Raw genomic sequence first — 21,109 nt, 5'->3', positions numbered from 1 at the left:
CTCTCCTTTTTCTTCCTGTTTGTACTAAAGTCTCTTGTAAAAAGGACTATGAAACAGTTTATCTCATGTATACTGTCCTATTTTTCTTTTTCCTTTCTCTTTCTCTCTCTTTCTTGACATCGATGCATGCCATCGTTTTGTTTCTATCGTGAATGGGGAAGGAGAACAGTGCGTTCAGCTGACTCGAAGAGACACAGCCTAACGAGAAAGGGAAAGTACAGTACCCCTTACAAAGCATGGCTGAAAGAAGGGGGGGGGAGTGTTCATTTTAACACACAATACAAAAGAAAAGCATCTAACTATAAAAAAAAACTACAGGACAGGACACTTTGGAATACACCAGTACTAGTTAACAAAGCGTTACTCACAAACCAGATCACAATACTCAACACTCAATGCTCAATACTACTTTTTTTCTATTCTGTTTTTTTTTTCAACTCATTAAGAATCAAGACAGTCTCTTTCTCTGATTTCTTTTTCTTGGATTTTCCCTCCAGTGCAACTACACAAGATTGACCCCAAACACACACACATCATTACCACCAAATATGTGAAACAAAATAACACATAAGACTGAACCTTCCTATTGATACATAAGTTCTTTTCTTTTATGTTTTGAAGAGTACTAAATGAAATATTTTCTAAAACAACATATACTCTAAAATCTAATGTACACTCTCTTTTTACGCTATCTTCTCCCTTAATGAGAGATGACTTGTTAGAAAAGGGGAATACTTTCTGGCTCCTGTTTGTTCGATGTCCTTTCAACATTAATGGTAACATATAGACGTTGATTTCGTACTAGTATACATCATGAATGAGAATTTGGTCGGAACAATAACGATGACATAGTAACCATTATAGTCTTATTAAAATACTTTAATCAGCAACATTATCGACATCATTACTTTAATGATGTTTTATGCTAAATCGGGGTTCTGGTGTGGTCTTTTCTCTTTGTAGTGGCTGTTATTATTAACAATAATCGTAGTAATTTTAACTTTTCTCTTCCTTGTGTCGTTGGGATTTGTAGAGGAACAGGAGTTGTAAGAAGTATGAGAAGCAGCAGCAATGATAAATATATATATGTGTTATTTTATTATTCCATCCAAATTTAATCGATGTAATGTGTCTTCTCTTTCTCTATCTTGTCTTTATTACTTTTCTTTACTGGTATGGTTTTTTTTAAAGAAATGTCTGTCTCTCTCTGTCTATCTGGCTATCTGTCTATAGTGTTGACACTGACCCACTTGACCTTGGCTTGACTTGGCATAGCCTCAGCATTAGCATTATCCTAGCTGCTATAATAATATACTTAGAGATACACAGTTATTTTTATTGCATTTTTGAAAAAATACAATATGGCATGGTATGAAAGGATTTTTGAGGTCTAAGCATCTAGAATATGAAAATATTTGGAATTTAACTAACCTTTTTTTTGCCAGTACTTAGTTAACTAAGATGTTCACATCACATTGTTGGATTCATCCAATAACACATTTTCATTTTGTTTTGTAAAGTTAATCAATTATAATTAAGTAACTTGACAAATGTAGAAGTTATTTATTACATGTAGTCATATATAACAGAGGCTGGAGACAAAAAGTTTCAAATGGTAACTTGATTTATTCTATCTTTGTTGTATATTATATTATATGTATATATAGACATACATATAGATATATAGATATATATAATAAGAGGTTGAAGTTTTAAGGGTTAGCCTTGCGTTGCTAATTATTTATTATTTTTAATTTAAGAAGCCTCTTTTAAAGCTTGTATCATTGGTATATTGATAAATCAAACAAGCAAACAAGCAAACTGATTTTAAGTTGTTTGGTTTATTTTTTATTTTATCCACCTTTAACTATGAACATTGCAGATAAATATAATGTTATATTAAATAAATTGAAAATTTTATCAGGTACCGATGATTTTGAGTTGGATTCTTTAGATCAGCTTTACTATGAATTTAACAATATCTTTAACCTTCATCCATTTAATCCAAATGCAGAAATTATCCAAGACTGTTTATACTTATTATCCCTTTGTTATTTAAATTTAGGTGAGTTAGAAAAATCAATATCAATATATTCATCAATAGTGGAAATAAAAATACTATTGAATCAATTAAATGATTCAAACTTATTTACATGTTATGATTTGTCCCCATTGAAAAGAAGATTAGATGAAATCGATGATATATTAGAAGCAGATTATAGTTTGCTTCAAGAATGTGAAGAAAATGACAATGAGGATAATGAGGATAATGAGGATAATGATGAGAATATACAGGGTGTTAATGAAATAGGAGGAAATTCTGGAGATATTCCTACCCCTCAAACAAGTTATGATTATGAAAATGGTAAACTTCAAAAATGTGACGACAGCAATTTGAAAAAATATATATTCCAAGAATTAGATGATTGTTACAAAGTCCATAATGTCATTGAATTGAAAACCGATAACATTGATGTCAATCTATCTTCTCTATTGGATAAAGTTTTGGTGGTTCGAAAAGACTTGTTGTACATAGTATTTTCAAGAGTTAAATCAGTGTTTCCTCAATGTTTTGTATTGAAGGATCCAAATCATATGTCAAATTCAACTTTTGATAAAAAACTTAATGAAATTCAACGGAATTTAGATGTCATTAAAGAAAAGAATACTGAATATGATGAAGGTCAGTCTCAAAGAAATAAAAATGAAGGGAATATTAATGGACAGAGAATTTTAAATGGACTCGTTGATTACTGTCAAGAAGTAATACATGATGTAAAATTGCTTGCTATTGATAAAATAGATGATGAGAAAAAAGCAAATTTGTTTGAGAAATCGTTATTATTGAAAATAAAATTAGAAACCATTTTGGTTACCAATAGGCATTCACTAAAAAGTTTGGATTTATTTAATCTTCACAAAGAATTGTCAAAGCTTGAAAAACGAACTATCAGACACTACAACATCTGAGGACAGTTTCCAGGCTAAATCAATTATCATATTTTTCCTAAGAAGATGTCATTGCATTATATATAAGATTTTGGAAAGTTCTGAACCAGTTCCCCATTGTCTGAGACCATTGTATAATCAACTTTCTACACTCGCAAGATACTTATTGAAATTAAAGATAGCTGGTGGTGTGGAAAAAATGGATGATTTATTACCAGTGGAATTAAAATTAAATAATATAATTGATCGTAGAATTAATGAAAATTTCCCAGATGAAAGTGGTAATATACCAGGAGGTCAAAGAGCATTAAATGCTCTATTACATGAATGTATGGAGTTGCTTAAGATATTGGAGATAGATTTTGAAGGACGTACAAGGGAAATTGAAAAGATTTAGAATGAGATAAAATAAAACATATAAAGAAAAAAGGTTTCAAAATTTTATTATCTGCTAGTATGTGATTTTAGACCTTATGATGAAAAAGGAATGTCAGGCATAGTGTATGATTTATTAGAAAGACAACTTCATAAGCTTTTTAAGTTTTGAACTCATTCGAAGTTTCAAATATTAATTTTCATATATCCTAATTCTGATTCATTCACTTCTCTCAGCTGAACTAAGCAATAATTCTACAAATTAGAAAGGCTATTTAGTAATTATTCTTTATATTTTATATTTTATATTTTAAAGTTGTACTACAAAGTGTCTCTTTTCTATATCATTATTATTATGTCAATAAATCATACATATTCCGGATATTTTTGCATAATATTTTAAACCGCATTTAGAGAAGAATCCGTTACCCATAAAGTGATAAAAAATATAAAGTGGGAAAAAGTTTGGAATAGAAAGATTTTAAGATCTAGTTGTGTATCTTTAAATTGTGTTATCTGTCTGTAACTTTTGGAGATATCGAGAATATCATATTAGAATTGAGTATTAAAAAGTATGGTTGCTGTTCGTAGGTCAACAAGAATTGCTAATTCTAAGAGGAAGCTTGAAGCAGATGAGGCTGAAAGAGATGTTGCTTCAAAATCAGGGGAGGAAACCACTTCATCGAAGAAATTGAAGAAAGAAAAAGATGTCAGAGTCACTAAGGTTGATGATAAAGAATCTAAAGCTGAGAATAAACCTTCTGGAATTAAGGAAGTTGAGATAGGTGATGAAATTCCAGATTTAGAATTAGAAAATCAGGATGGGGTCAAGATATCCCTAAGACAGCTTGCTAAAGATAACAATATTTTAGTATTTTTTGCTTATCCAAGAGCTATGACACCTGGATGTACTCGTCAAGCATGTGGGTTTAGAGATACTTATGATGACTTGAAAAAACATGCTGCGGTATTTGGTTTAAGTGCTGATTCAACACATTCTCAAAAGAAATTTCAAGACAAGTATAGTTTACCTTATGATTTACTAAGTGATCCTAAGAGAGAATTCATTGGATTGCTAGGTGCCAAAAAGACACCTCAGTCTGGTATCATTAGATCACACTTCATTTTTGTTGATGGTAAACTAAGGTTCAAGAGAATTAAGATTTCACCAGAAATAAGTGTAAACGACGGTAAAAAGGAAGTTTTAGAAATTGTCGAAGAGTTTAGTAAATGAGTTCAGAATCTTATTTTCCAAACTTATTATTATTGTTGTTAAATTTATCTCTTTTGATATTCTACATGTGCAATCTCTTTTAGTTTTTTATTGAAATAACTTTTTACTTTTGTATATTAACATTGTATGATTTTAAACGTTTGATATCCTTATATTTTATTATCCATTGTAAGATTGTTAAACTAAAAAGTATACGGTATTTTAGTATATAAATATCATTACTGATGTTCATTGTTTATTTATCGAATTGTGTAATCGTCTCCACTCTGTGTGATATATCTTACCCAAGGGAAACTCTTATATTGAAGTTTTGGCTCATTAATTTTCAAATATCTTACTTGAATACCAGATGTCGTAAAATAGGGAATTTGGAATTTGATTTGAACAGGTCTTTTAACCTTTGGTGGCTCTATTCCATCAACTGAAGGTAATCCGAGTTGAGCAGTCATGGAATATTCTTTACCGCCAGCAAAACTTCTTAATTTCCATAATATTGCATTCTTTTCAGGTAACCATTTGATTGAGCCATGAGAGTACTTAAATGTTGGGGTATCAGCATCATCTGGAACCGGGATTAGTATTTCTACGTTATTTGCAATAGATTTTTTCTTTATCTGAGCCTTTGCTCTACAATGAATTTCAATTCTAGATTTTGAATGCACTTGGATATTGATATCACACCATATTAATGGTTTTATAGGAGTGGTTAATCTATAATTCATTAATTCGAATTCACCATCAGGTGGAATAAATGTAATAATCTTTTCATTTTCAAATTTACTTAAGCGAACACATTGATGGAATTTCAAATCTTCAAGTTCAATATTTGATTTTTTTCCATTAGTGGTTGAATCATCGTTAATTATCTGGACCGGTTTAGAGAAATCTTCTTCATTTTCCAAGTACTTAGAAAATATCCCTTTATCATTAATTCCAAGCTTCAAATCAGGCATGCCAGATAAACGAGATTTAACTTTAACTTCACCAATAATTTCCGATCTTAATACTTGACCCTGCTGGTTCATCAACATATTGATTGATTCTATTATATCTAGATATGCTTCATTTTTTTTATATTTGATGCCTTCTTGTCTCCAACTCACAGAGTTGGTTAATGCAACTGGTGGTCTTGCAGCGTTTCTCTTTTTTTTAGCAGCTTTTATAAGTTTGAATGACTTTTGAGTTATATATTGCTTTAACATCTTTGTTTCTGTTATCTGTGGTATACCATAATCCATCATTTCATCTAACAATTCATAAATAATGACAAAATTATCTCTTATCGATTCTTCTTCTACAGATTTCAAATAATCTCCTAAAACAGAAACCAATTGATGTAAAAACATGAAAATCTGTGCAATATTTGTTTGATAAGAAGTTGTTAAAGCAACAACATATATATCTGAATGCTGAATAAATAAATAATGAATACCTTGATAAAGCAGACAAGGTGGTACTACACTTGATTCTTCTTCATGTTCTAATAAAATCTGTGAAAATTTATCAATTGCACTTAATGGAATGTCATCTCTATATCTTCTAGATAAAATAGGCTTACCCGATGCATCACAAAAGTAAACACCAGAAACCATCTTGAAAATATCCTCTCAGTAGTGTTGTTAATTAATTGTATGATAAATCAATTATTGTTCTTGTTCTTGTAAAGTATTGGGTGGATTCACTATAAGAAAGAATTCTGAAAAATCGTAGTCAAAAAATTATTTGATTAGGTTACACTAATTCCTTATTCTTCTTTCTCAATACGAAAATGTTTATTTCTGTTTTTTGGTAGTCTTTATTAAATTTGTCAATTTCCAAAAATACACTAAATCAACTCACTTAGATAGAAAGAGAAAATAAAACGCTAAACAGGACTCTATTCTGGCTTCACCAAATAAAACACCTTGGAATAATATCAAAATAGTTAGTTTACTTTCGACTACAACAAACTATCCTTAGTTATATCTTACTTCCTTTAATTAAATCTCTATCGAATAAAGACAAAAAGAGTTTAAATTTTTCGAAAACCTTTAATTTTTATTTTTTAATGCTTGTTTTGGATTTTTTTAGTGTACAAGGAAAAAATTATTTAAATATTGAGTTGAAAAGAGAGAGTGATGATAATAAGAGAAGTTCATAATAATTTCTATTATTAGTTTTAATTATTGATATTTTGATATCATCCTGTTCTTTACGAGTTTTATTTGAACTTGGAGTTGAGTATGGATAAAACATAATGTTGAGTCAGAAATTCCGAAAACAAATTGAATCCATTGATAAAGCAATAATTATTCTTATTGGTGAATTTTATTAAAAAGATAAAGTTCTAACTTTGAGATGGATAGAGAATCAGATAAAACTACTAAGCAAGAAATTGTTTATAAATTATTATTATTATTAATATTGTTATTTAAATTTAGGAGACCGGGTTGACAGAGTAGTGAATTACGGAGTTTGGCAGTATTAATTTCTCTTTCTCCTATTCTTCATTCTTCTTTCATTGTACACTTAAAGATTATTTATTATATATCCAGTCAAATTTTTCAAACGATTTAATTTGACTCCAATCGAACATACGAGCTTGATTAATTGAGAGAACTGGATAAAGACTATTCTTGTTACAGATAGATGATAAATCTAATTTATATAATTCTTTAATTTCCCAATACGTCATAAATTTAAGCTTACAATCGCCAATTAAGAATAGACAATTTATAGTATTCTCAGTTATTCTTGAATTATATAGTCTTTCAAAGCTTGAAACACAATTTGAAGTAAACTCAACTAAGTACTTGGAATTTCCTATCTCGTATTGATGCATAAACAGAATAGTCTACTACATTAAAAAAATTGGTTACTTTTGCAAAATGATATGGCTTTTTTATAATTAAATTTATAACAGAGGACATATATGACTGGGAATCATTGAATCCATACTCATCAAGTATTGGAATAACTTCACCAGTATTATCATAATTTCTATCTATAATTAAATCAATCCATTCTTGTAAATAAGTTGAGTCAACACAACTGGATTTATTTGATGGTAGTATAATCTTAGGCATATTGTATTGAACTGAGAACTATTATTATTTAATGAATTAAAATTCTAATCATCTAGGAAATATTGTATATTGAGCACAATGGAGTTTCGAACTTTGATAATCTTAGTAAGCTGCTTAACGAAAACTGCCACTACAGATAAAAGATAGATCCTAAGCCAATTGAATTACCAGTTCATTGGAAGTTACTGATATTTCTTTAAAAAAGGTTAATAATAAGTATATTAACAATTTATATATTCTTGTACACATTAACTCGTTATATACCCAGTATGAAGATAGTACATAGTGGTACAGATATAAAAAAACTATCCAATTCAATACTGGTTACTATAATGAAAAAAAAAAGAAAATGAAATCAAAAAATACTCCGCGACGGGGAATTGAACCCCGATCTGGCACGCGACAAGCGCCCATTCTGACCATTAAACTATCGCGGAATTTGAGAAGATGAAGAAACAAAGCACTCACGGTGGGGGTCGAACCCACAATCTTCTGATTAGAAGTCAGACGCGTTGCCATTACGCCACGCGAGCTTAATTTCTTGGAGTTTTTGAAAAAAAGATGTATATTATAAATGAAATAAATAATCACGTGTAAAAACTTGAATGTATTATTTCAAGGTTACATCGTACGAACCTTGATAATGTCGGGATGTAATTCGTTACAATAAATGGTGTCATATTATCAATATTGCTATTTAAAGAGATCATTGTACATTATTGTATATTATTGTATATTATTTAGTATCTTACTTTGTACATAAAAGATATATAGAAATTTATTATTATTAACAAGTATATTTACTTTAACCTACAGATCTCCACCCTTAAGATCCTATAGAATAAACGCCTACCAGCCTTCATTCTAACGTATACCAAATTCAATATACAACTAAATAATAATAAAGGCCAAATAATACATGAATGTATTATTTCGAGACTACTTTGTACGAACCTTGACAGTAAAGACATGTAAAGACATGTGTGTCATTACAAGTTGTTGCTTCCATACTATTAACATTGATATTTAAAGAGACTATTGTATATTATTGTATATTATTGTATATTATTGTATATTATTGTATATTATTTAGTATCTAACTTTGCACAACAAAAGAATAGAATTACATTATTACTAACAAGTATATTAACTTTAGCTTACAGATCTCAACCCTTAAGATCCTATAGAATAAACGCCTAACAGCCTTCATTCTAACGTAAAACGAATTAAACATACAACTAAGTAATAATTAAAAGCATTATTAAGAGGCCAATCAATACAAAATCTTACATTACCTACTGAACTACCTCTATCTGCAATTTTATCTAATTATAGTTAATTGTATAGTTCATAACGTTTTGTAAAACTTTAGGTTTACTATATAATAGTCTCCCTTATGAATAAATTGACGCCCATTCATATCATGGGCTTTTGTTCTTGTATTTCTTATTTCTAATTTCTAATTTCTAATTTCTAATTTCTAATTTCTAATTTCTAATTTCTTAGCTCTTCTTTAGATAAGAGAAATATAGTCTATTGTTTATACTAATTTAGTTAGTTAGTTAGTTAGTTAGTTATTTGACGGTTTATTTGACGGTTTTAAAATTAGTGTTCATAATTTTATCACAGTTAATTATATAATTTGTATCCTCCCTCTAAGCTACTAAGTGTTTTAAACTAAAATATAGGGAATATATTTCAAGGTTTACAGGATTTGTTATGACGCAAGAAATAGTATTTATTGAAATAACAATGTACAATCAAATATCACTAGCCCAATAAGTTATTGATATTATTATTAATATCAGGATATAATGAGCACTTATAATAAGTAACCAATATAAAGCAAATGAATCATTGGGAGTGAATTGAAAAGGTATAATTAATAAAATAGATTAATAATACTAAGATTATGGAATTGGATATAAACATATAAAAGAACATGATATTTTTGAATATCTAAGTATCATCTGTCCAAAATATTAATATATATTTATTTAGTGCATTTATAAGACATCATAGAGAAATACATATTATTATAACTTCAGAATCATCTTAAACAATATAACCAAAATGAATAATTCAGATATTAAATATTCCTCTGAACAGTGTCAGTTTGGTAGTCCCAAGTAAAATATTGTTGTGACCTAAAATATAGGTAATATAGTGGTAGGTACACATGATATTGTCGTGACGCAATGTTTGACAATTGCCGCGGTGACAATATATGTTCCAATATTACTAAATCAATGGATTATTAATATGATTATTAATATCAGGATACAATTAGAAATTACATTACGCACTTATGATTAGTAATGATGATCAGCAATCATAATAAGTAATTATGATTAGTAATAACAATCAGTGATTATAATTAGTAATTATAAAAAGTAATTATAAAAAGAAACTATAACCAAGGAATTGACAACGATCAATTGTATCAGCGGTAGTGAAGTGCAAAGGAATTATTGATAATTAATTAATAATACTAAGATTATGAAATTGGATCTAACCATATAAAAAGGACATGATATTTTGGAATATCAAAATATCATTTGTCCAATTTATTATTATATATTTATTTAGTTCATTTATAAGACAGTACGGAGAAATAAATAAATATTACTATTACTTCAAAATTTATCTTAGATATAAATCACCAAATGAATCACTCAGATATTAAGTTAACATCTGAACAAATATAGGATTCCTTAGAAGATTATTGTAACTCAAGAAAGGTAGAACTCCTAGTCATTAAAAGTAACTATTTTAGTATAAATGATATTAACTTTTCTTTCCTTGATCAACAAAACTATTTCTTTGTTTACTACTCTAAAAATAAATTTTATATTTTGTTACAAACAGAATTGATGACAAAAAATAATTATTAGTACCAGTTTTAAATATAAGAACTAAATATTATAGTTGTTCAAAGTTCTTGTACGAATACAACTTGTAGCAATTATAATTAGTAATTTCTTTTCAGCCCTAACTAAACATAGTCATACAGTTTAACAACATAACTCAAAAACTCAAGTAAGTGATTACTAATTTGCCAAATTTTCATTAACCGAAATTGCGTTAGGCCGAATTCACCTTATCAGACCTTAACCGATAATATTTATCGAGATTTTAATCTATGAATTCTTTTTTCAATTGAACTCTCTTGGTCCTTTCTACTTACCATTCGAAGAATTTTATTGAGTAAAATTCTCCCTGTTACCTTATATTTTAAATACATAGTTCCAGAATAAATGTTATAACTTATTAATACTTATGCCTTGCATTTTTGTCAAATAGCTTGCTCTTTCTAACATTAAAATTTAAAGCTTTAAATAGAAATACTATAATTGATTTAATATTAGAGTATCTTTAGATATACTGTTGAGTTGAGACATTTTTTCCCCTACTTGGTTTATATCCATAATATCTTCTTTCCAATTAAAGGTTAAAACTATGTGGAGGATATATATTATATACTTAAAAGTACTGAACTATTTGCGCTGATTGTAATAGTGCCATAAACGTGTCGTAAATAGTATTTATGACTACCTCTATTTTCATTTAGCTAATTACAATTATTGTGGTATTCCATTTCCTTTATCCATGTTATAGATAAGGTCACTATCTGAGAGACGAAAGTCTTATGGAGTTACTCTAATAATATAATCCCAAGACTTAGTATTGCTAACCAAATCTAATAATTTGTATATCTTTTGCTATCAATCATAAAATTTGTTTCGGCAACTTTTGGAACCATTACTCTGTCGCTGGCAATAGTTCAGTTGTCATAAACGACTATCGATACAATAATCAATATTGTAAGAATTGAAATTATTAATATTTTAATATCCTATCAAGTTTACTTTTCATTATATCAATATATAGTAATTGAATATTCTTAAAGGATGTATATAATATATCACCCAATAATAGCATTTTAGCTGATAACAACATTCTTACTGTTTATGGTTTATGTAATACTTCAGTTTTGAACATTATGTCGCAGAGAACTTATACTCAAATTTTCAGTCATGTCAGATAAATTTTTGGAGACAGCATTCTCCATTCTAAGATGAATAGAATATAAAAACTTTTCGGAAGTCAGAAAGAAGCTTGATAAAACTAATAGAAAGTTATCTATAAAAAATAATATAAGAGTAGTGATTTTTATGAAGAACCACTAGCCATATATTAGAGCTTCAACTGAAAAAGAAACCTATCTAAATAATCATAATATTCTTATTATGAATTATGCTTATTGATTATTGTCTGTTTAAACACAATCAAATAAAAATAGAAGTGTTGTGTTTATTGTAATATTTATAATCAGTAAAAAGTACTAAAGAAGTAACAATGAAATATGTTATATTTTTGCATATTTTCTTCTCTTTAAGGTAAATTAAGTCTTTATATAAGCACATTTAAGAAATTCTGCAATTATTCTTTTTAACTCTTTGACCGCGGTATTATCTCCCATGACCTGTTGAAAGACTTTTATTTGGTGAAGAATGGAAACAGCTATATTTAAGTTTGACTTAAAATTTTTATTTAATTTATTGAAGATTCTTACTAAATTGGAGCTTTGAGAGATTATTTAGTACATAACTGGATCATAATAATTATAATACAATACAATATGTGAAAATGGAACGGTAGCAACTTAAAACTATTAATATTATTATAAAAATACTAGAAACGAATTTTATACTTGAAAAAGAATATTAAAAAATTTGTTACTTATGCATATTTATATTCAATATACTTACTATTCTCCAAATGTTCCATTAAGAGGACAGCTAACAATATAGTCTTTAGTGGATTCCTTTAAGTTATCTTCGCAATAGTGAAATCCTACTTTATTTTATAAAAGATATAGTGTGTGTAGAGACCATTTTTGGATTTCATTATTAGTTTCTTCAGCTTCCGGTTATTTAACTGATCAATAGAATTCTTCTTGGTTACAAACGCAAAGCTAATATTCAAGAGATGACACATCGAATTACAATTATTAAATGTAATATCTAAAGAAAATAAATTAAAAATTTAATTACCTTGACTCCACCAAACAAAGTAGATTATCTATAATTTTGTATTTCGAATAAGATATAATTTTAATTTAGGTTTAGAGTTTTGAATTCTTTTTTCATCTCATTGCATTTATTTAATATCATCAAAATAAGATTGAAAATGCAATAAAGAAAGAAATAATCTACTACTTTTTAGATAAAACAATTTTTTAAATCAATAATAAACCTCTCAATATGTAACAAGAAGGCTTCTGAATAATTACATTTCGAATTATTTTTTGTATTTTTACATCATACATTAGTGGCGCTAATTATTCCTTAATGTAAAAAGAGAACTATCTTCTTTTTGAGATGTAATAACAATAATGAACAAGCTAATCTGAGAATTTCCATTATATCGAGAAGAATATTAATATTTGTGATCCTGAAGTTGATAAAATAGTCAAGAATTGTCAACTATTCCAATTATTATTTACTTTTTTTCAATTCAATTCAATTCAATAATTTCTAGAATCTTTTGGTATATGTTATTTTCTAAAATATGGGCAATCGCATTTGTAGATCCAATTACTTACATATAATACTCATTACGGTTTGCTACAACTATGTCCAGAAACATATTTTTGCAGGACCAGTTTCCACAAATTTTAATTAGCTACAAATATAGTAGTATATGGCTTTTTTAGTTTTATTTTTTGCCATACTTACTAATAAGAACAAAATAAAATAATTCTGAAGTGTGCAATGATGTTGTTCGATATATATAAGTTTATCACAGACGATTCATATTTCAGTAATTATTTCTGGTTATAAGTTCACCAAAAGAGATAAATATCATCTTACTTGAAATTGAATGTTATGTAGTTGTAAAATGCAAAATATGATCACTTAATAAATAAAACAAATAAATTACTGTTGATGATAGCTTGCTACACACGATTTCTTGGATTCAAAATTAACTAATTACTTTACAGAATATAGCATATTGTATTTAGATAAGCATCGTTACTAATGTATAATTGATTAGTACTTGATTTTATGATCTTGATGTTTAACACCAAATTTCTCTCAAATCAATTAGTTACTTACTTAGAACCAAATCACATGATTCAAATATTTATTACAAGCTTCCTTGAAGTAGACTACCATTTACATCACAGAATTGAAACATTTCATACTTTCTTATCTTTAATTTTAATCGTTAATATCTGTTCGGAAAAATTATTAATTTAGAAATAGGAAATTATTTTAACTCAAATTTATTAAAATAATAAAACAAGAAAACAAAAAATTGAAAAATGAACACGTGCAAGACATCATAAACAAATTATATAACAGAACTGAAAAGTACTATATGTGATTTATTAGAGTTATACAATATTTATTCTAAAAATTTCCATTGAGAACATTCAAAGTTGGCATAGCATCTAAATTCATTACTTAGACCATTACCATGTTCTGGATAAAAATTTGTTATTCTTGTATCAGGATACGCCTCTTTGATAATATTGGCCATTCTTTCCCCAGTACATGAAATCAAACGATGTTTTTCAACTCCATGTCTTGTCTTTTTACCATCATTTTTGGCTAACAATGTGTGTGCAGTAATAGAAGCTAGTTTTGAATAATAATTTCTGTTAGTAATCTCTTGAAGATAATAGAAAATAATAAAGTACAAAATATATTACACATACATTTTTTTTGACAATTTTCGTTTAAAAATGGTGGATCAATTAAAAGTCTATCAACTTTCCCCTTTAACTTATCATCAAACTCTGTCGGATTAGCGAAATCATAGAAGAAAAAATGTTCTTTACCTGCCAATAATTCAAATCTCTTATCGAATTCAAATAAATAAATATGTTCAGTGAGAACTTTTGAAGGGTCTAATTTCAATATTGCTGCATATACAGAAGGTGCGCTTACAATAGCTATTACAGTATCTTCATTTGCACCTTCTACCAATGCTTCAGCTAATGTTTCAGCTGTTTTATCGCTATACCAAAATTGAGACAATTGCCAATCTTCTTTAAATAATTTCATACCCTCTTCCCTTTTTTTCTTCTCAAATTCGTCGTCAGCATTATTATATAACTTTTGGAATTCAGATTGACGCTCACTTTCTTCATTTCTAAATTCTTGTAAAGCAGCTAAGGCATGAGAGGATAAAGTTCTGGTCTTGGCATGTTAGTAAGCTTTTATGAAAGTTGCGCAGAAAACCTTCTAAACTATTACATACAATTCAATATCAGAATCAGAGTCTGTCATATTGCTAGAATCTGTTATGTATTTAATGCCTTTTTACTTTCATTTTCTTTCTATTAATCTTAATGAAATTTAGCTAGATAGTGCATTGATTTTTTTTAAGTTAATTTTATTAGGAATTGTTAGGTCGAAATATTTTTTACCGAAGAAAAATAGAATGAAAATAGAAAATGCTTTAAGAGATTTAAAAATAATGAGATGCATGCATATGCTATTTTATTAATATTCACAAAAAGAATATTTAAGTTAATATTTATAGTACATAATGAAAAAAACCTTGATGTTACATATAAAATAAATCATTATTGTTTCTTATTATAATTGCCTTGACAACTTAGACATTGATAGTTTTTAGATTTTTGCCCCAGATTTTGTAGGCATTGTCTATGAAATCCATGGCCACAATGGAAAACAATCAACGATTCTTTATGTACTGGTTCCTTATCTTCAATTGTGACATCTTGTTTCCTATTCCCCTCCCAGCAAAGATATATTGAGTTATTAATATTACTCCCACATATAAATTTCCCACAAATCTCACATACATATTCCTTTAATACCCATCCTTCCTCTAATTTATCCTTATACTGATGCATAATTTCAAATGAACTTACCTCCAAGATTTGAGCAACTACTTTGGATATTTCTTTCTCTAATTTGTAAGAATTAAATATATCTTCTAATAAATCCCTGACAATTTTTGCCTTTATGAATATCACATCTTGATTTTCTAAAACAGAGGTTAATATATGACAAAATTCATTTATATTTTCACTCGATTTTGAAGTCTCTGTCATGGCCAAATTAATAAAAAGATGTTGCAAAGATTTGTTGCAAAGGTCTCTTTTGGTGCTATTTGTTGGAAGTTTCCCATATAATACCATAAGACATACAATTAGCTGAGACCAGCATAAATCCTTTTCAGGACCTGAACAGCTTGAGGCTGATAATACAGCAGTCTCAATATAATATGAAAGATCATCAGGTGTGTTTTTGTCCTCCGAGAACCATATTCGAATACACTTAATCATCTCATTTACAACCTCAATGTGATTTTTCAGTTTCTTTTGTAAAGCGGCTATTATCTCGTGATCCTTTACATTCTCTACATAATGCAGCATTTCGTGTAGCTCTGTCGTCGACACCTCCAAATTTTGGATCCATAGAATTAATTCTTTAGTGTTCTTTAACTTGCAAGATAAGTATAGGAGCTGTTTTCTTAGTTCAGGAGGAATATATTCTACTGAAACATGTCCATCGAATAATTTTTCTAGATATTGAAGTTGGGTGTTTTCATTTTGTAGCAACTTAACGTTTAAATGAAGGAGATTATCAAATTTACCAAAAATTTCTACGGAAGTCTCAACACCCATCTTTTCAACTAAGACATCGAACTTTTCTGACAAAAAGGGTATTAGACGCGCCCTTTCAAGTGAATTATTCTCTGTTTTTTCCAGTATATTTAACATTATTTTTACCCAATTGTTTCCATATTCGTACTCAATATTTTTTGATGAAATTAAAAGATTTAACAATTCGACAAATTGATGAGTCTTGGTAAACATTTTGTACAGAATACGATTAAAGTTCAATGCTTTTATTTCTGATATAAAATTGTTTAAATTGGGTGGCACATAAATAGTTAATAGTGATTCTAAAGAAATCTCAAGTTCATCATGCAATTCGTCTGTGATTGAATTTACTATAGTGTCAGATATTAGTTCCAAAAAAGTATTTGAAACTTTAATAAACTGAGGATAACTGGGAATATTTTTAGATAAAAATATCGCCAAATAATATTTCTGTAAATGATCTCTTGTATCCTTCAAAATATCAATAATGATATCAACTATGTATTGACGACTAACCCACATTTGGTGTTCGTTATGATATAATTCAAACCTATCTTCATTCAAAAGCTCGTCCTCTTGAAAAAATACGGATAGCACATCAAGAAACCCAGCGCAGTCATAACGAAGTAATAGATTGAAATATGGGTAAACTGGTTCATCTTCAAAATTGATTAAAGTATGCAATTTTTCTGAACTTCCATATGGCCATTCGATTAATGTTGCATTAAAAAGTATATAATTCAACTCTAGTTTAGAACGTAACATATTTTTTGATGGCACGGCCTCATTAGATGAATATTGAATTCCTCGGATTATTGATTTTATATATTCAAACACTTTTTTGTATTCATCTTCATTCATATATGGAAATATTGAGGTTTTATTGTGTAATTGAGAAATACTTGAAATGAATGAGATAAAAGGGCTTACATAATCTTGGAAAATAACGTTCCAAATATAAATCAATGTATCTGTGAGTTTAAATTCATTGCAAATTCTTACAGCGAGGTCGACATCTAGAGTAGATGGATCGAGAATGATTATTAAGTTTTTCATTTGCTCTTTCCTTCCCTCTTTTGCATAATATTGTAAAACTGATTGAAATACTGAAGCCGGGAGAGATTTCAGTGTACCATTGTTTAAATTTTCTATAATAACATCATAAAATACACTTATATCTCCACCTTTCTGTTTACCATAAAATTCAATGGATTGTTCCAACAGTGAAGTTCTTAATTGATCTTGTACTTCTAGATCTTTGAACATATTGGCAACCCTTAGTATAATGGTCATCAACCTGTATAGTTCATCAGAACTTGTCTCGTCTCTTTTAAGGATAAATCGCATAGAAGCTAATGATAGATTTAGGAATGGTAATTTTAACTGTGCCTGTCTTGATTCTAGAGATTCATTTAGTCTAAAAAGTAGAGATAAGGGGAAATATGGTTGCAAACAGGCCTCGACGAATTTTAATGCTTCAAAATATTTTCCATTTTGAACTCTATTTAGTATGATTTCTGACCATGTCATGAATTTGCCTACTTTGAAGGTATAGCCTGTTAACAGGAAAATCTTATTGTCATTAATGGCAAAATTCTTATCTGGTGGAATTAACATATCTTGTACTAATAAATCTACTGACGAAATGGTACATGACGTGCTTTTAAAATCTACAATAAAAAACTGATGTGATATCGTTAGGGCTCCAACAATGGTCTCAGAAATCCAAAAGATTGAAAGGATTGATTCGTCAAATTTTGATGTATATGATTTGAAGTTGAACTTAGGTACATGTACTACATTTATCTTCTTTATGTCACTGACCAATACCACCATTGTGGAGCCAATCGAATATGCAACATTAATGCCATTCTTATTCCATGAGATACAATTATTAACAAAACTATTGGAAATGCAATTTTTGGAAATGTTTTCTAGATATACTGTCGATAGGTATGGGGTTGTGGAGATGATTGCAAATTTCTTTGAGGTTAGAATTGCAACAAGATGGAATTCAGTTTTAATTTCTCCTTGAGGTGCAGTTTTTGAGCAAAGTAATTTCTCATTTGATGCTAACTTAACTAAATTTTTGGTTTTGTACGTTAGGTACCATATATGGTTTCTATAAGCGTCATGGAAATCCAAGGTTCCGGAGTTGTCACTGACTATCAATGCGGTATGCCTTGTACCTAAGAATCCTAATCCATTAATATCATTAGATATATGGTCATCGATGTGTAATATAGCATACAATGGCACGATTGATGTATCACTGACTGAAACATTGTGTTGAGTGTTGTTCTGATTGGAATTCAAGTCCCATAAGTATATATCATTTGTTTTGAAAGATGCAGCCAAGTAGGTCCCATCTGAACTAATGGCAATTGTTGAAACAGGTGATTTTAAATGACTTGAACTAGAATCATATGATAATTTTGGTATCAATATTGCTTTCAAATATTGTTTGGAGTTAAAAATTAAAATTGTCCCCTTAGTTGTCCCAATCACATAATAACCAAGAGTAGCTATAAAAGCAGAAGGACCTCCATAGGCCCCAATAGCTGTATAAATATTGGGTAATGTAGACCAAGTAATAAATCTTGAAATATTTCTTGAAACTTCAAGATCCTGATCTGGTACCTCCTCATTAGCAACAGAGCTTTCAATTACACTTGTATCTGCAGTGTGTATTTTGCTGTTTTCTGTCATATCACTAATACCATAATATGTATCATTTTGCTTTACTTTTAGTTCTTCCCCTTTATCTTGGTTTATATTTGATGATTCAACGTCGTCATGATTCATAATAATTATAATGTAGTAAGAATTTTAAAATGGAGATCGAAACTACTCCTAATTAACTATCAGTGAAGGTCAATATTAAGATTATTATAATTCAAAAATTAATATAGAATAATTATTGTATATGGATGCATCTATAACAATCAATACTGTTCGTATGCTGATTCTTTTTTCCATTCCTTTATTTTAGCTCTATTTTTCCATTTCCTAGGAAGTTGAATTTTTGTATGATAATTAATTGACGGTGCTATTTAAGGTTAGAAGAAAAAGTATATAAATACTATTACTCCCTTTATATGACAGGCTCTACTATTTAAGATGATATAGTAATAACAGTAGGATTAGAACCTTTGATTGGGTATTATTTAATTGATTAATATTTTTTTAATAAAAAAACAATTTATAAAGGTATTGTCATATATTATAAAATTGATTGAAGTCATTTTCTACCATTTCTACAACGACTAAAAATATATTAAATTAAGTGAAGTTTAGTACTAAATGAAGAAGATGGATGTTGGAATATATTTAAAGAAATGGAAGGGGAAAGAAATAGTAGAGTGAATAAGTTTAATAAAAATTTGATTGATGTTTCAAATAGAAATTGACAAACTTTCTTATAATTTTTGCATAGCAGCAACATCGGTAGATTGAACGTGGTCTTCATCTTCTTCAATAGATTGTTGTAAGTCATCCATGGAGACCTTGTCATCTTCAACAACACAGTTAATTTGTAATTTCTTGATACCGAAACCAATTGGGATGAATTGATGAGCACCCCAAGTCAAACCTTCGATTTCAACGGCTTTGACAAAAGCAAGCATAGCTTCTAAGTCAGTTTCATCATCCCAAGGTTTGACATCTAAAGTGACAATAGATTTAGCAGCTGGTTTTGGAGGTTTGGCGGCTTTTCTAGCATTGTATTCAGCTAATCTTTGAGCCTTCAATTTTTCAGCTTCTTCATCAACTTCGTCATCTGAACCAAATAAATCAACGTCGTCGTCATCTTCTCCTGCAGCAGTTGCAGATGGAACAGAACCTGTTGGTAAAGTAGCAACTTCATCGGATTTAGCAGCAACATGGTTGAACCATCTGGTAAACTCTGGGTAAGCTTTTTGGAAAGCCTTGTAAACAGTTACATCAGCTTGAGAAGCAGAAGAACTAATTTTAATAAGCAATAAAAAAATTAAAAAATATTAGTTAGTATAATTCTTGTTCAAAAAAAGTGACCGTAATTTCTCTTGACTTCCAATAAAAGTTGAATTCCAATTCATATCTAATCCATGGTAGATTAAAGGTTTCATTCCAATCCAAATTCGATATTAATATTGAATTTGAACTGGCTTTTAATTTGTATCCATCCAAAGTACACTGAAAGACACTTTATGTGTGCTTATCAATCAGTTGGACATTGATTGATAAAAAGATAATTGAATCAGAATAATCCTGAAAGTAATTGAATTCTTTATTTTATTTTATTATTACTTTGTTTGATATGTCACACATATATGGAATAATTGTGCCTTACTTTCCATCCTAAATATGAACCACGAGATTAGATTAGATTAAATTGGATTGGATTGATCTGATTTGGTCTGATTTGATTTGATTTGATTTGATTTGATTTGATTTGATAATTTATAATTGGAATTATGACGTCTAATAAAATATTTCTTGTATGGTTTCGCCAGTAATAGATAATTCTATGGAAAGTTCTAGATAATAGCGATATAATACCACAGTTGAATTGGGATCAATAGAAGAAAAAACTAAATAAACAAAACTAAACATACCCATCGACATAGGATTTATCAGTTAAGAAAATGTTTAATTGTTTCAAAGTTTCAATTTTAGAAAAGTCGGTAAAAGACATTATTAACAATAAAGGTTTGAATGGATAATAAGATGGTGTGGTATTATGGTATTAGCTGAAATAGATGATAAAACAGAGGTAGCAAGTCACGATGATAATATTTCAATATATAAATATAATTATATATATATGACAAGAACAAGTTTTTGGTTGCTATAAAG

General features: G+C 28.7%; 5 protein-coding genes, 2 non-coding genes and 2 further genes across 7 annotated transcripts, besides 4 other annotated features; 2 read left to right on the top strand and 7 right to left on the bottom strand.

Moving 5' to 3' along the window:
- Positions 1-1,869: 1,869 nt before the first annotated feature.
- Positions 1,870-2,967: a sequence feature (similar to hypothetical protein; correction of possible frameshift sequencing error~similar to Saccharomyces cerevisiae YPL260W).
- Positions 1,870-3,346, top strand: Kpol_1062p58 (the record flags this gene model as incomplete).
- Positions 2,969-3,346: a sequence feature (similar to hypothetical protein; correction of possible frameshift sequencing error~similar to Saccharomyces cerevisiae YPL260W).
- A 552-nt stretch (positions 3,347-3,898) lies between these two features.
- DOT5 (thioredoxin peroxidase DOT5) lies at positions 3,899-4,558 on the top strand (the record flags this gene model as incomplete). The annotated part of the gene is made up of 1 exon (XM_001645154.1): positions 3,899-4,558. The coding sequence occupies one exon, from the start codon at positions 3,899-3,901 to the stop codon at positions 4,556-4,558; it is 660 nt and encodes a 219-aa protein (XP_001645204.1).
- A 239-nt stretch (positions 4,559-4,797) lies between these two features.
- APM1 (Apm1p) lies at positions 4,798-6,150 on the bottom strand (the record flags this gene model as incomplete). Its single annotated transcript, XM_001645153.1, has 1 exon — positions 4,798-6,150. One exon carries the CDS (start codon positions 6,148-6,150, stop codon positions 4,798-4,800), a length of 1,353 nt encoding a protein of 450 aa, XP_001645203.1.
- Positions 6,151-7,073: 923 nt separating this feature from the next.
- Positions 7,074-7,340: a sequence feature (similar to hypothetical protein; correction of possible frameshift sequencing error~similar to Saccharomyces cerevisiae EST3 (YIL009C-A)).
- Kpol_1062p55 lies at positions 7,074-7,623 on the bottom strand (the record flags this gene model as incomplete).
- Positions 7,342-7,623: a sequence feature (similar to hypothetical protein; correction of possible frameshift sequencing error~similar to Saccharomyces cerevisiae EST3 (YIL009C-A)).
- Positions 7,624-7,988: 365 nt separating this feature from the next.
- Positions 7,989-8,060, bottom strand: Kpol_1062trna4. The gene has a single exon. It is a non-coding gene; the product is annotated as a tRNA-Asp (tRNA).
- A 24-nt stretch (positions 8,061-8,084) lies between these two features.
- Positions 8,085-8,156, bottom strand: Kpol_1062trna3. The gene has a single exon. It is a non-coding gene; the product is annotated as a tRNA-Arg (tRNA).
- Positions 8,157-14,037: 5,881 nt separating this feature from the next.
- On the bottom strand, positions 14,038-14,924 carry EFM5 (protein-lysine N-methyltransferase; the record flags this gene model as incomplete). The annotated part of the gene is given in 3 exon segments (XM_001645152.1): positions 14,038-14,271; positions 14,274-14,787; positions 14,896-14,924. Coding segments are annotated over 3 exon segments (777 nt in total).
- Positions 14,925-15,223: 299 nt separating this feature from the next.
- Positions 15,224-19,078, bottom strand: VPS8 (CORVET complex membrane-binding subunit VPS8; the record flags this gene model as incomplete). The annotated part of the gene is made up of 1 exon (XM_001645151.1): positions 15,224-19,078. The coding sequence occupies one exon, from the start codon at positions 19,076-19,078 to the stop codon at positions 15,224-15,226; it is 3,855 nt and encodes a 1,284-aa protein (XP_001645201.1).
- Positions 19,079-19,692: 614 nt separating this feature from the next.
- Kpol_1062p52 (elongation factor 1-beta) lies at positions 19,693-20,948 on the bottom strand (the record flags this gene model as incomplete). Its single annotated transcript, XM_001645150.1, has 2 exons — positions 19,693-20,236; positions 20,869-20,948. 2 exons carry the CDS (start codon positions 20,946-20,948, stop codon positions 19,693-19,695), a joined length of 624 nt encoding a protein of 207 aa, XP_001645200.1.
- Between the last annotated feature and the right edge of the window lie 161 nt (positions 20,949-21,109).

Source organism: Vanderwaltozyma polyspora, genomic scaffold (genome assembly GCF_000150035.1).
Source record: "Vanderwaltozyma polyspora DSM 70294 KpolScaffold1062 genomic scaffold, whole genome shotgun sequence".
In the NCBI taxonomy this organism is placed as follows: Eukaryota; Fungi; Ascomycota; class Saccharomycetes; order Saccharomycetales; family Saccharomycetaceae; genus Vanderwaltozyma; species Vanderwaltozyma polyspora.
Note: the sequence above shows the minus strand (reverse complement) of the source record. Positions and strands in the feature narration are given on the sequence as shown.